Source organism: Coturnix japonica, chromosome 4 (assembly GCF_001577835.2).
Source record: "Coturnix japonica isolate 7356 chromosome 4, Coturnix japonica 2.1, whole genome shotgun sequence".
Classification (NCBI taxonomy): domain Eukaryota; kingdom Metazoa; phylum Chordata; class Aves; order Galliformes; family Phasianidae; genus Coturnix; species Coturnix japonica.
Genome location: NC_029519.1, coordinates 40,719,399 through 40,734,950, shown reverse-complemented (window position 1 = coordinate 40,734,950; position 15,552 = coordinate 40,719,399). Strand labels below are relative to the sequence as shown.

General features: G+C 46.0%; 1 protein-coding gene across 4 annotated transcripts in view; it reads left to right on the top strand.

Annotated features, from left to right (window-relative positions):
• Nucleotides 1-15,552, top strand: part of AFF1 (AF4/FMR2 family member 1) — a 51,466-nt gene that overhangs the window by 25,071 nt on the left and 10,843 nt on the right. For all 4 annotated transcript variants that reach the window (XM_015861533.2, XM_015861534.2, XM_015861530.2 and 1 more), the window contains 8 exons: nt 4,228-4,272; nt 5,145-5,231; nt 5,765-5,801; nt 6,185-6,236; nt 10,744-10,798; nt 10,929-10,966; nt 11,446-11,605; nt 13,999-14,904. In XM_015861533.2, the coding sequence (XP_015717019.1) occupies nt 4,228-4,272; nt 5,145-5,231; nt 5,765-5,801; nt 6,185-6,236; nt 10,744-10,798; nt 10,929-10,966; nt 11,446-11,605; nt 13,999-14,904 (1,380 nt within the window). The remainder of the gene's footprint in view (nt 1-4,227; nt 4,273-5,144; nt 5,232-5,764; nt 5,802-6,184; nt 6,237-10,743; nt 10,799-10,928; nt 10,967-11,445; nt 11,606-13,998; nt 14,905-15,552) is intronic.

Below are 15,552 nucleotides of genomic sequence, written 5' to 3'. Positions count from 1 at the left end.
TCACAGCTAACCAGAGGTAACTTTAATTTCTAATTATTGAAGAATTGTATCAGTAGCCATCCTGCTACAAGCATCTATTATGAACTGGGGGGAGTGTGCGTCATTGGGAGTGTGCGTCATTGGGATTTATTACTGGGCATCAAGCAGCTGGACCTGGGCTGGTCCTTGCTCTCAGGCATAACACAAGCAATCTGTCCAGTTTGGTTAGAAGGAATGGAGGTTTGGTGTCACCACTCCCTTGTGTTGGGCACCATGGGCCCTATTCCCTAACAGGAATCCCTTGTTTTCTCTCACCTGATAGATGCACGGTATCTTAGGAGGAATCAAACCCAATCCCGGTGGACTGGGGAAAATTATATGGCCGTGTTATTTTGTTTCCTTTGTGTTTTTTTGTTTGTTATTTTTTTTTCAACTGTGCCAAAGCATGCAGATAGAATAATGTAAACAGAAAAAGCGACTCGTTGTGCTTGATTTAATAGGTGAGTCCCACTGGAGGCAAAAGACATTTTTCCCTTGTGTGCCTCCTCTTTGGAAGAAGCGATTTGTTTGACCCAGGCTGGAAACAAACCAGCAGCTTCATGTCAAAGCAGCTACGGCAGCTCACGCGGAACACCTTCTGCCAACCTGATGTGGATTTCAAAACACTCCACGCCATATCTTGCACTGCTGCAAAGTACCAAAGGGACAGAAGTTGCCAGTTTGGACCATAAAGGGGGAAGGCAAATATTGCTAAGCAACCGTGTGCTTGAGAGAGCGTTTTTCGGAGAGGAGCCAAGGGAGCTGTACCTGGGAGCATCACTGCGCTCACAGCTCAGCACCAGGGAAGAGATTGAAAGTTCTTTGCTGGCAGGGCCACCACTGGCATAAAAAACATCGTAATCTCCTGACACCGATCAGGGCTGCTGGGGGGATGTGTGAAAACAGGAAATTTCCCTTGCCATGTAGGAAGGCGGTGAGCGATACTGATGCTGACGGAGGTAAGTGCTGAGCTGATGGCTACAGCGACCTCACTTCTGTCTGGGGACTTGGGGCTAGGACTGTGGGCACCCCACCTGCACCCCGGGGGTCTGTCGGGGACAGAGAGCTCACTGTGAGACAAGGGAGATGGGCTATGCAGTGCTGGCATGGGGACCAGGGGGCGGGCAGGGATCAGCCTGCTGTCCCCAATGCTGCTGGAGAGAGGGAAGTGGCTTCGTTTGAGCCCTTGAAGTACTTTGATGATGCCTCTGGTATCTTATTCAAGTGATGCATTTTCTTCCAGATTCCTTTTCCAATGTTGGATATCACCTTAATACTCTCCTAACACTGCTCTGAGCAACTTTCTGGCTTTGCTCTGATTCCTAATGCTGTGGAAGTGAAGGGAGGTGGTTATCACGTTTCGTGTTCTATTGCTCTGTGTGGACTCTCGTGAGCTCAGGTGAAGGGTGTTTTGTAGCTCAGGGGTGGTGCTCCATGGGTGTCTCCTGTGTCAGCACAGTGATGCGTGCTCTAGCTGGTACTGCTTTTTCCTCCTGGCATCACAGCAGTCTTGTGCCCTTGCCCTGTACAGCAGCAAGGAGTGACTACACCAAAGTGTGAGTCAGCTTTGATTTGTGATGAGCGTGATCAGAGTATTACCTGGACAGGTATTACCTGGTAGGGCATGCTGTGCTGTTTCTAAAGCATGACTCTACCAGCATGTTAATTGCTGAAGTAATATCCAGAAACTAGTGGTGTTCTTTCTGTGCTGTACTACGCAGCCTGGTGTTCTGTGCTAGAGTGTCAGGTCTCATGTTTCATTCAGGCTGAGTTCTAAAGAGGTAGTTGACTGAATTATCCACAGTATCTCCCTCCCTCCCAAACTTTTGCAGCCAGTTTTCATCATCTCCATGACAAACATTTATTACTTCAGCAATAAATCGGTACCTAATTGATTATTTCAACTTTTCAGGCAGTCGTTCTTTCTCTTTGGCTGCTTGAGTTGAGAATGAGTAGTGGCCACATAGCAATGCCTTCTCCTTAAGTTTAGAAAATCAGTTTCTGTACCACCACCATTTTAATGAGAGAGCTTTTCCTTGTGGTTGTATGGCCACAGAAGACCTTTGCCAGGGAGATAAACGTGTTGGTTGGTGATGATTTACAGTGACACAGCTACTCATAAAGCACTCTGCTCTCTCACTTCCAGAGCATCAAATCTAGAACTACTCCTTTTGCTTGCGGATCAGTTGTAGAACAATAAGAAGAGTTGTCTTCACAAGCAAAAAGCTGCCCTGCTGTTTTTTTCCCCACAGGTTTAGTTCCTTGGCTTGGAAGCACTTGGAAAGGCTTCTTACATTTCTCTGAAGGTTTAAAAATAGCACCTAGGCTTTCCTGGTTATGAGTGGTCCTGACAAGTATGTTTCTGTTCTCTTGCCTCCTCGCTGAATTCAGATGAAGATCAGAATTGACAGTAAAATAATTTCTCAAGCTAATAGGAGAGGGTTTGTGAAGGAAATGTGCATACAAAATGGCTGTTGTCATGCAAGGGAAACCGCGCTAGTGCTAAAATAATGTCGACATCAAAAGTCAGCCTGCTCCATGGCTGCAACTCCTGTGTGACTTGGAAGCTGCTTCCTCCTCCGAGTGCCCCAGGGGCTGTGACGCTGGCACTGAGTGTTCTCAGATAAACAGGAGTGGTCAGGAATGGCATGGTGAAGAGAGGAGGTCTGGGAAGCCTGTGCTCTGTTCTCAAAGTGGTGTTCAGTGCTTTCATTTCGAAAGTACTTCACTTGAGTACTGCAGAGCATCAAAGAGTCGTAAAATGACCCGGGTTGAAAAGGACCACAATGCTCATCCAGTTTCAACCTCCTGCTATGTGCAGGGTCGCCAACCATCAGACCAGGCTGCCCAGAGCCACATCCTGGCCTTGAATGCCTCCAGGAATGGGGCATCCACAACCTCCTTGGTCAACCTGTTCCAATCTTAATGATGTTTAGGTCAAATTCTTTATTTTCCCTTTTAAAAATGCCAGTAATTGTATATGTACTTAAAAAAACAAAACAGCCCTCTAATAACAGTTTCTCAAGTTGAAAGGGATGAGAAGAAAATGGTGTTTATTTAGTGTGCTTCTTTTACTTGCTGCAGCCTGGTTGCTTTTCTTTGCTCCTCGCTGGCAGCAGTGGCTCCCATGTGCCATCCGTTCTCCTGTGGTTTGCAGGGGTCTTTTTTCTACTGCTGCAGTTGTGAGAGCAATGCTTTCCCTTTGTCTTCTGCAAAATCACACAGGCTTCCAGAGCATGCTCTGCTGATAGCTGATGGATGCATTCCAGCTTGTTTTGTGATACAGAACACAAGAGCATCCTTGGAGGATAACCCTGGTGTCTGGTGTTCCTCACTGCGTTCGAGTGGTGAAAGCCTGTGTGGTTGTCAAGCAAAAATAGATGTGAGGGTCAATATTTGTATTAAAATACAATATTAGTCGGGAAGCAGCTCTAAGTGGGAGCTTAGTGGTATCGTTGGTGAACTTTTCTGCAGTGATGAAGTTAGGAAAAAAGAAACACAGTGAATGCCTACTTGGTGGTAGCTCCAAGGCATTACTCTGAAGTGCAGCATTACAGCTGTATTGCTTTTGCAGCTATAATATCAAATGGCAGAAGGAAGGGATGCCATGCAGAGGGACCTAGATAAGCTTGACAGAGGGACCCATGTGAATCTAATGATGTTCAGCAAAGCAGAGTACGAGGTTTTGCACGAGAAGGTTGTGGAGGGACCTCATTACAGGATTACAGTATTTAAAGGAGCTCATAAACATGAGGGAAATTGACTTTTTACACAGGAAAACAGTGATAGGACCAGGGGGGAGCTCGGAACCTGGTGATCCTTGGGGTCCCTTTCAATCCAAGCTGTTCTATGATTCGATTCTGTGATGTTCACAGGAGTCCAGGAGCTGGGACTCGAGGACCTGGTGCACAGTATCTCCACTTAAAGACCACTTATAGGTGGTCTTCTAGTTTGCTTTCTCAAGCTTAGGGTTTTTGTTTCTTTATTGGCTGAGTGCACATGGGTGCATAGGAATAAGGAAGGAAATAAAATGCAGAGAATCTTAGCAACTGACCCTTTTGGTGGCTTCTTACTTTATGCCCATGTGTTTTTTTTTAATGGGTTTCCATGAAGTTTATATAATCAGTGTTGAGCAAACATTTGATGAGTGCATGTCTTATGTCAGTTGGTAAAAATAAACTCATTCTTCTTCCCTCTTTTTTGTTGTAGCAAACCTTGCCCAGTGATAGCCAATGCGTTGAAGAAATTTTGAAGGTAGGTGCTCTGAAATACCAGCTCTCTGTGCTTAACTCTGTTTTTCCCACAGTAAAATAGTGCGAACAGAAAACCTGCTGTGCTTCAGTTTATTAGCCAGGAGAGTCTTTGGGTACACTGCAGAGAAGCAAAGCCACCAAATCCAAATAGAGATGGAGGTGCAGTGCCAGGCTTCCTGTCTGCATGTGATGTCATGCAGTGTGGTGTGTCACTTACTGTAGCTCGGTGCAGCGTGGGAGATGTCACCGGAAACTGAATGGCTGCTCCAGGCTGAGCCAGGGCTGCTGATGAAGAGCTGACTCCCTGAGCAGCCCACTGACTCATGATGCTAATTCTGTACCCAGGTGGCTACACAGCTTCCATGCAAGCTGCTTCTCATTCTTGCTCAAAAACCCCTCTAGATTGCTCCAAACCCGGCTTTGTAGAGCCAAGGGTAGCAACATGGATTTATTTCCCTATAAATTATCATGCCTTACTCAATTCTTGATTGATAAGAAACCTGGAGACACTTCTGAGCTCTCTTAATTGTGCCTTGATGAAAAAAAAGGCACCTGCAAATTCTAGCCCAGTAGAGATTTTGACCCTGTAGTTGATGTACTTGCTGCCAAATGTACAAAATGCACTTTGCACAGACATGCTCCCCACACATTTTCTTTCAAGCCTTCAGGCAAACTGTGTGGTGCAGCTTGGGCTATGCAGGTGTGCTTGCTGGGAGTGAGTCCTTTACCTGGGATGGGTGCTCTGCCCAGAGGAAGGCTTCTTGCCACACCATCTCCAGTGTCCACAGAGAGCCATGCAAGTCTTAAGCTTAGAAATTCACCTACATGTATCAATGGAAATACTGCATTTTGCTTTTCTCCATCTCTTTCCAGGAAATGACACACTCATGGCCACCTCTCTTGACAGCTATTCACACGCCAAGTGCTTCGGAGCCCTCCAAATTCCCCTTTCCAACAAAGGTAAATCAGCCTCTTTTTCCAGACCTTTTGATAGATCACAGGGGTTTCCCATCTCTGGCACGTGCTTCCATCTGATTTTCATCTACCTTTCATAGATAAAGGCTGACAGGAGAGATTCTCTTCTGTAGAAGCCTGATAAATTAAAGCACATTGGCTCTAGCTGTGACTGCAGTGCAGAAACATGTTCAGCATCATGTCTCTTCAGCAACACAAGAAGAGGTTTCATCTTTGTTTTCAACAAAAATATTTGATGCCTGCATTAAACAGAAATATTTGGCAGCTCTGCTAAAATGTTCTGTATTTCTTCATAAAGGCACATACCATGAAGGTGTCAGCAGCACATTCCTGATGGTAGTAGCACATGGCAATTTGTCAGTGCTAAACTACGTCAAAGCAGCTGAAACTCATAGGCAGCTCAAAGGCAAACTTTGGCAAGGCAGGCTTTTATAACACGCTGAAATCACTGATATGTAGCTATTAAGAGAGATCTGCTTGTTTTATTCTCAACTTTTCACTTTGTCTTTTCCTTCCAGGAATCGCAGCATATCACATCTGTAGCACAGAATCACAGTAAGTAGAAATCCAAATAACACGTGGTGATATGTATGAGCTGGCAGATAGCTTTGTGTGCTGTGTTTAGCACTGGGGAGAATATCAGATGTTCACCTTGATTAAGGAGCACAGTTTCCTGGGCTTGGCTGAATACTAAGGAATTTAGATAGTGCTTAGGAGATTGTGTCCATTACTTACCTGGAAATTGTTCTGGGAGAGAACAAACAGTGTTCTATTAGGAATTCTATTAGGAAATCCTATTTGGGGTGGTGAATAATCCCACTGGCAAACGATTACACCCTGGAAGAGAGTGATTTTCTAATCTGACATCCAAAGCCCGTAAGGTAAAGTATAGTTCACAAGGGGCAAGCAAAACCAACCGCTTCGTTTTTGATTTACAGAGCAGTATGACGCACCTTCCAAAACGTTGCCTAGTTCTCATCCAACAATATCGTAAGTAACCAGACTCAGTTCCCATGCTCTACTCTGCAGTTACATGAAAGAATCTGTAAAGAATTACCGTTTGGCTTGCTTGGTGTTTCTGAAGATGAAAGGTTTATCAGTTTGGTTTTTTCAACTGAGTGAATGTACAAACAAAGAAACTCCAACCACACAACGATCAGTGCACCAAGTGGAGGGGTTTTGCTGTGTTGCTTTGTGGCCACTTCATGTCGTCGCATACCGTGTGTGTGTTAGTCATGTGTTAAACTGATACAGATTGCAAAGGAGACAGAAGTAAAGCTGATTTGTTTGGCAGAACATTGGGAAGTTTGTGAGGCTTCCTTCCTAAAGTGATGGGCTGGAATTTGTGGACACTTGAGGTGATGTTTTAAGAGATCCCATGGTCTAATTTTCATCAGCTGCCAGGGAAAGGTTCCCTTAGTTGTTTTAATTAAAAGTGTTGTGCTTCAGTTGTTTTAATTAAAACAAAACAAACAAAAACCCAGCAACAACAAGAATAAAACCTTTCATGCAGAGCTTCTAAAAACCTCAGCTTACATTCTGTGTAGTGGGGTGGATATGAAATTCCTGTACCTTTTTAATATTGACTTATTTCTTCTCTCTTTTCTGTTTCTTTTTCCTATCGTTCTGTGGTTCCTCTTAGCAGAAGGCTTTGTAGAATTTGAGCCTGAATTTGTAGAAGTTTATGCATAAGCCCAGTTTTGCAGAGGCAGGGAAGGAGTGCCAGCTGATGCATCTGTTGCTTCAATGCCATTATTTAAGCCAGTGGAAAAGATTTGTAATAGCAGAAAGATAACTTGGAGCAGTTCCGGTGGGTTAAAGCGGTTATCTACTAATTAGGTTAATTACAGGAATTTCTTGACGGTAGTTTTATGCAGGCTGACTTTCAGTCCTTTGGGGATTAAGCTGGCCAGATGGCAGCATTGTTGGGCCCTGAGCCCTGAATAGCAGAAGCCATTCCACATCTCAAATAGGAGGCTGAGTTGTCTGTGTGCAACCATTGAACGCCTGTCATTTCGGTGATAATACAGAGCTCGTTTACTTCAGGCTGTGCTGTTGGAGGGCTGCAAGCTGCAGGCTACAAAACTTAAACCTATTTCCTTTTAAACTTTGCTTTATGATGGATAATTAAATTGGTAAGAACAAAAAAAAAGGCTGGAATGGGCACAAGTGAGAGGAAGAGAATCTCCCCACCTTGAGATTTCTCATGCAAGCTCTTTGTGGAAGCCTTCCTGACCTGAGCTGTTAACCCAGCCAGAACCATCCTATTGCTGTTGTTGGGATCATCTCACTGAGTCTCTGCAGTTAGAGATTTCATTGCATGAAAACAAATCAAAGCCCTCTGGATCCAGCAAGGAAGAAGGGACCCCATCCCACATCACCGTCCCACCTCAGAGGATGAAGGGAACCTGTGGTCACTGATGTCCATTGTTAAATGCAGTGTCTGTAGCATCTTAGAGCCAGCTCTCATGTACCCTGGACACACTTAACCTGCTTAATTGCCTACAAAGGCAATTGAGGCCAGAGCAGCAGAGCAGTTTACATCCAGAGGGAAACGAATGGAGATTTACCCAAGGACTTACCCTGCATGTTTCCCTTGAACTGCTATGGCCCTCCGTTTTTGTTTTTGTTGCTCTTTGCACAACAGGGCTTTCTTTGCTCTGCAAAAGCCACGTGACCGTCTGAAAGCTCAGCTGCTCAGCATCACTCGCGTTACCCAGCGTAGCAGGCTGAACAGAAATGGCGCTTGTGCCTCTTAATTAGAGACTGAAATCCCTGTGCATCTGTGTACCCAAATTAAGCATTCAACTCCCTGAGGGGCCTGGGTTCCCAGATGGCTTTCATTGTTGGATGCAGCCCCTGCACTTGCAGCTGCCTGTGCTGGAATGGGGAGCTGCCAGCCCGGCCTGGTGGTCGGCAGGGAGGGAGCAGCCCCTGCTTCAATGGAGATGTTTGGCAAAGCCACTCTGGCTTCAGCACTGCTTGTCTGGTGAAAAGAGCTCTTTTTAAATAGATTTGCAGGGAGATTGATGGCGTGCATGGGAGCTGCTGGTCCTGCAAGTGAGAACTTGACATCTTTCAAGTGCTGAACTAATAAAAGCATTACAATTATTAGAGCAGGTTTATTTTCTTTAACCAGGCTATTTGATAATTTGTTGAAACGTTGTTTTGGGGAAACTAGCTTTGTCTATCCATGCAGGAGTATGACTCATTTAAAATAGAGGCAAGCTCCTCCTCGGTCCTGAATTGAACTTCAGTGGTTGCAATGCTCCTGCACTCTCTGTTTAACTTAGCAGCAGCTCAGGCTAAAAAGGCAGATGTAAAAGGCTATCTAGGTGATGCTTCCTTGTTTTATCTCTCACCTCTAAAGCAATGTCTGTGGTCCAGGATGCTTGAAGCGTAGCAACCCGAAAACCAGAAAACCACTTTGGATGCAGGGAGTTGTTTTCCACCTTAGTGTCCTTTATTGCTTCTCTCCGGTGTTTACTACAAGAAGAGGCTCCAGGTGGTGTCTGCAGGGGAGGTGTGTGCAGAAATGAGGCACTGGAGGCTGGGAGATGGAGGAGGATAGCCCTGAGGGAAGGCACAGTCAAAATGCCTGAGTGAAGAAAGCTTGTACCTCTGTGAAGGTGCAGGCGAGCCCTCATGGCACAGAGCCTTTTCTGCATGGGTTAGAAGTAATGGGGGCTGTGGGTAGCTGCAGTCCCTGCAGGAGGGGCTGGCTTAACTGCTGGGCACCAAAAACCATGAGTGGTTCTTCGTGCTGTCCTGCTCTATGCCAGCCTCAGTCTGACTCAGATGGTTGTCACGCAGAAGCAGAGCCTTTAGAGACAGGTTTTGTCTGTGAGCTGTACAGCAGCAGCTGCATGGACGTGTTTCAACAGCAGAGCTATGAACTGGAAAAATAACCACAGCAGCGACACGTTGCATCGTTGGTGCTGTAGTGTCTGTAGTTTGTCTGCTTGGCTTTGGGGGATGGGGACAGGAGGATGCAATTTGTCCCTTCTGGTTTGGACACCCAGACATTTGTCTTTGCATCTACTCTTGAGTTCTGAGAGTCTTATAGCTTGAAAATAAACTGCATCAGAGTTGCTGTGTCATCAGAATCAGCAGTTGGTCTCCAGCACTGCCAGCCCTGGCATCTTTGGAAGGAAACTATGCTTATGTGAGGTATACATCCTACCAAAATAAGAATGCACCCTAGGCTAGCAAGGTTCTATGGGATTCAAAGATGTAAATAAAAAAGATGAGAAGAATTAAAGAAAGGCTTCTTTACAAGCAGGAAAGTGTTCCCATTTTCCTTTTCCAAACCAAGAACTTGGAAGTGTAGTATTTAAAAGGGAGATAGCTCCTCATTCAGATCCCATCCAGAAACAAAAAGAAGGAGAAAAACATCTAACTTGGCAGCACTACCAGCAAGAGATGGAGCTGGATGGATCGAGTTCTTCAGTTTAATGGTGCAAGCAAATGGAGTGGCAGCGATGCAGGAAGATGGGAGTACATAACTCAGTAATGGAACTTGCTACTGTATTAGGGCGTTGTTTTCCACAGAGGCTGAAGATGAGGGGTGTTCTCATTAGTGGATATTCAGTTCCAGGTCACCCTGGTCCAAGCACGAAGGATTTGTCTTCCTTTCTAGAAGGAGTGGACAGGACCATGGGTGTGTTAGGAGCTGATGTGCTGTAGCTGTTGGTATGTGGCTGTACGTAGGTGTGGAGTTTCCTGTAGGATTCCGTCATCCAGCTGGGCTGGACGTGCCCTAGAAAGTGGGTGCTTTTCCTTCTGTGTGAGCAAGAATGTTTGCATGTAGCAGCAAATAACAAATTGCCATGCTGTGGCTTTATGTAGAGGGGCTGGATTCCCTCCTGAAGTTCTGGAAGCAGAGGAATTGTTATTGGTTCTGAAAGGAAGCAAAAGTATTCATCAGCATAACAAGCCTTGAGAATAATTGCTGGAGTCTGTTATCTCTTTGTTGTCTATGTGTAATTCCTGTTAGCTCTGATATTAATGATGGAGCTTTTTCTTTGAAGGAAACATACAGCCTTTGCTTTGAATTATGGTGCTTGAATCTGCTGCTTGGAAAAGTTCTGTGATAATGCCTGAGTTCCCCTTCAACCCGGCTAATGGTGAAACTGGAAGCACTGGTTACCGGCTGCAGCCTTAGGATTTAGTTGTGTATTTGAATGGCATTCCGCTCTGTCCTCTGGCAGCAGTAGACTAGATTTCACCTGCCCCTTGCTGTACCAGAACTGTGCTTCTTCAGCAGCTGTCTATGCATGCACACTGTGAAGCTTTGCACTGCTGGACAAAGCACCCTGAGGCTGGGAGTCATGTTGCCATTCCTTCTGGTACCCGTAGGATTAGCAGCTTGAGCATGCCAAAAATTAAAATAGGAATTGGGAGATCTGTTTGTTTAGGAAAGCGAGTCTTCTCTCGGGGTCTGCTGCTTTAAAACGTGTCTGCCCTGGCTGATGTGTTTCTTCTGGTTGTCTTTCAGAGTGCTCCAGGAGGACCTGCAGCTCAGTGATAGTGAAGAGAGTGGTGACGACCAAGTCAGTTTTAGATGTTTTATCCCCTCTGCACACAGACATCCCATAAAATCATCGCAGCTTGTTGCATTGCTCTGAGCTCCTAAAGCTAACCTTTCCTTCCCCTCTCCCATTTGTTTTTTGAACAAAACAGGTTGTTGAACGGCCACCTTCTTCACTTGATCCTCCAAGGTACATGTTTGTTCCCAGACTGCTAGTTAGACCAAATCACTTGGAGGAGGGGGGAGAACTTTGCTTTTTTGTGCATGAGATGAATGGGAATGGGATCCTTTTTCTGCTCTGGTTTGTAGCTGCCTGAAGCTGCTGGTCAGCTTTGGTTTCAGTTGTGTGGAGTTTTACAGGAAGTTTAAATTAGAAATAAATAATCCAGGCAAGCTGGATTTTGCTTTTGAACCAGAATTGTATTCAGCCAACTGTTCTCCCTTTGCCATGAGTGGGAGATGAAGGTTTTATTATTTCCAGAGGTATTTTTTTTTTTAATTCTGATGTTTTATCTGTGGATATGGCTGTGTTTTCCTTTGGCCTTCTCACCTTTCCTCCCAGTGCCAAAATAAGGGGTTTAGGTTTTATTTCTGGATACTGCCATATCAATATAATAAGTTAACTTCACGAGTGCTGCTTTCTAATTTTGTCTCCTGGTGGCCTTGCAGTGCCCTGCAGTCCCAGCCCGAGAGCGTGGCATCAGCACATTCCAACAGCACAGAGTCAGGGAGCAGCAGTGACTCAGACAGCTCTTCAGACTCTTCAGAGACAGAGAGCAGCTCGAGTGACAGTGAAGCCAACGACCCTCCGAGAGTGTCAGCTCCTGAGGTGAATGCAAAGTAAATGTAGAGGCTGCTTAATGTGGACTCGCTGCTGTCAGACCTGAAATATGGTCGTCCTTCAGGTGTCCCGGTGACACCTCTGCTGTATCATCAAAACTCCTCCTGCCTTTTGCTTCTCTGCCAGAGTTTGTCAACCGAATAACCCTCAGTAATACTTTTACGTGCCTAACCTTGAAACGCTCCCCTTGTCTTTCGGCATCATTGGCTGGCATTGCTGGAGAATTTATGCCTTCACCTGTGTGGTACAAGCAAATTGTAGGTGGGAACTGTAGCTTGCCACAGTGCTTTGGGGCCTATCTCTGGAAGTGCAGCTGCTGCTGCCCCTGTTCAGTTCCTGCATGTGAGTGGCAGACTCAGCTTCTCCCAGATTGCAGCAGAAGGGATAGGACCTGCAGGAAGGGCAGGAATGTGCTTAGCTTTGCTTCTGTTGGGTTTGGCTCAGATAGTGCTGCACTGGCATTTCTGAGGCTGTTATGGGGAAATGCAGGGAAATGGAGCTCAGTGCCTCAGAGTTGCATAATGACCGAGAGAGTGCAGCTTTTAAAAATCCGCTGCAACTGTGTTCATGTCCCATAGCTTAAAGCAGTCCTCCAGTTTGCAGGACATTCTTAGGCCATTAGGAACATGCATGGTTCAGCCTGATGGACCGCAGCTTACGTAAAGCAATTCACTGTCCACTCTGAGGGACTCACACGAAGTCCAGAAACTCCATCGTTTATTCCCCCTGTCCTCTATAGCTCAAACTTCCCTTTCTTTTACCTTAGAATCGCACTAACGTTTCACATCTAACACCTTTCACATTTCAGCAGTTCACTTGCAGACTTTGCCTTGTGCAATGGGAGAAACAGATGCTGCCTTCTCATACCCAGTTGTGCCTGCTTTATACTGATAATGTTACACGATAAGATGGTTCTCACTCTAGTTAAACCCTAGTTATTGTGAACTGACCATTTTATACCCATTTTTATTCAGCAACATCCTGATCCATTTTGCACAAGGAGCAGGTTAGCGCTCTTGGCTCATTTTTATTAGATCCAGCTCTTCATATGAGAGCAAATAATTCAAGAAATATAGTTAATATTTCTTTGTTTGTATTTTGTTTTTAAAAAATACTGTCTCCTTATCCTTTGTGTTTGGAAAGGCTGAACATCCCTGTGAGGGTGTAGATCACACACGGTAGCTGATGATAAGTGCAGAACAGGGTCAACATCTGCCACTGTCTGATAGCTGCCTACTTACACTATTATCCAAAACCTACCATGTTCCTAAGTGAGGCCTTGATAGTGTTAACAACAACAAAATGCTCCTGAGGAGCTAATAAGTAAAAAATGGTAGCGAAAATAGGGAAGAGATCATTATCTGAAAACAAGAATGGATTTATTTATTTATTATTTAATTTTACGTGATTAAACCAAGTCTGTTTTTAAGCCAGGCTCCTCTTTGGAGTCGTGGCTGAAGACATGTCACTGTGTTCTGCTGCACAAAGAAGGGCTGAGTCTGGGTGGAGAAGAAAACCACTGCAGAAGGGATTAATTAGTCCTGGAAGACCTTTCCTGTGCTAGAGCTTTTTTTTCTGAGAAGTGCTGTGGCTGTTCTCAGAATAGGGAGTTGTGGCTGAGAAATAAGTGGTATTTTCTGAACTGGCTCCAGAGAATTGTGCCCTTAATTTGCAATTTGCAGCTTTGATGTCTGTTTTTATGGCTGCTTGGTTAACTCTCTTTTCAATTTGTCAGACCTTTGTTTTGATATATAGAGCTTCTCCTAGTCGTGTGATGTATCCGGTCAATGTAGCTCAGTGGTGGCTCACACCTTGTGTGATGAGAGGGACCTAACTGTCAGACAGCACAGGCAGAGGGCTCAGAAAAGGCCGGGCTTGATGTGTTGGCTGTATACTTTCTTTTGATAAATGCTTTAAAACACAGGAGCGTGCCAGCCTACCTGTCAGACTTCAGTGAGATGTGGCAGCTCTTGATCCATCTTGTTCAAATGATTTGGTAAAAGCATCGTGAGGATAGCACCTGCTTTGTTTTTGCAGTGGGTATGTCTGTGCACATGTGACTGTGCAGGGTGCTGGTTAGTGGCACAGAGCACACCAAGGTGGGGCTTTTGTGCAGAGCAGCCTCTCACTGCATGACAAGTGGGGCTGGAGAAACTCTGGTGTGCTGTGCCACATGTTTGACTGGTGCTGTGTAAAAAGGATGCCTGTGCTTCTGAATTAAGGGTTGGTCTGCATGTACCAGAGCATTCCTTCTTTCTCACGGTCTTTTGCCTTCAAGATCATTTAACAGTACAAGGAGACTTGGTGGGTTCTCATAGCCAGTGCTCAGTTTGAGATAAAGATGTCAGCCTTGCGTACTTCCTTTCTCTTTCTATCTGCAGCCCGACCCACCAATTTCCAATAAGTGGCAGCTTGACAACTGGCTCACCAAGGTGAACCCACCAGCAGTGCCAACAGAAAGCTCCAGCGACACTGCCTGCTCAGATGGCCACGAGGAGGACAAGGAGCAGCCCATCAGCAACAGTTCCTCCTGTGAGCGTGTTGCACCAAGGGAGCCTTACGACAGGAACTCCATCCAGACAGCCCAGGCTCCTCAGGATGTTCATCTTCCCACCCAACTTGGCTGCCAGAAGTCTCCTGTGCGCACTGAGGAGCCCTCACAGAGGCACACGGTGGGAATCAAAAGGCCCAGCAAGCTCCCAGTACATGAAGAGCCCAAGGGAGGCCTTAAGGTGGAGAGCGAGCCTGCTCCTTATGAGATCAGAGAGCAGACTTGCAGAGAGAAGCCAAAACCCAAAACAAAAAGCAGACCCAAATCCTGTGACCAAAAAGAACTGAAACCCCAACTGCAGGAGGCTCCTAAGGAGAAGAAGCACAAGAGCTCCCACCATGCCAACGCCCTGCTGGACCATGGACCCGTGAGGGATGTTCTGGAAGGCAGTGCCCAGGAGCGTCCCACTCTCAAACACCTTCCTGAGGGCCAGGACGCAGCTCCCACCAGGACTAGTGGCCACAGGTCTGCTGCTGAGGTCAAAGAGGGTTTTCACAAGGGGAAACTTCCTGTGCCCACCAAGGAGAAGAAGTTGGTGCCACCAGTCAGTGACGTGCCTGGCAGTCCCAGCCTCCTGGTTAGAATTGATCTCCCCCTCCTGTCAAGAGTTCCCCAGCTTCCTGAGAAGGGAAACCAAAAGAAGAGAGCGGAGGTGAGGGAGCACCCTGGCATCAAGGGGCTGGACTTGGAGAAGAAAAGCACAGACACTCCTGACAGGTCCTTCAAAAAGAGGAAGGTGAGAGGTGGAGGTGGAGGTGGGTTTGTGCAGAGACCACGATGGTGTGCATAGAACTGCCTGAAAAACCCCTGCAATGTGGTTTGTTCCTTCTTCATAGCTTCAGGGTGGACTCACTAACCTACTCCTACTGCAGCATTGCCAAATTTTTAAAGGGACCTCTTGTCAGAAACTATCCACCGATGTTTCTTATTGGTCAGAAATCCACTGTTGAGTAAACGAAAAGCCCAGCAAGCTGTCTAACAAATGCTTTGGTGTTTCCAAAAAATTAATCCTAGTTTCAGTTCTAAGAGAGCTTTGCGGGGCTGCAGTGCCTTCTCTGTGCACCTCGTGTTACAGACATGGCCTCAGCCATCAGCTGTCCCTTTCAGGAGAGCATGCTGCCCTCGACCCTTGTTCTGCAGCTAACAACTATATTATCCTACAATTAGAATAGTTGCTTTTCCTTGAGTTACAGTACAACACTCCTTCAGGAGGAGGCGGCTTAGCATGTGTGGGTGAATAACCTTGGTTTGGGGCAGGTTTCATTTGCTCCTGTTACCCCATGATCTTCCTGTGGTTTTGTGGGAGAACTGAGAAGAGCAGGGAGACAGTGAAGAAATGTGGATGCCCCAGGAAGAAGGCAGGCAGGCAGTGAATCTGTCACTG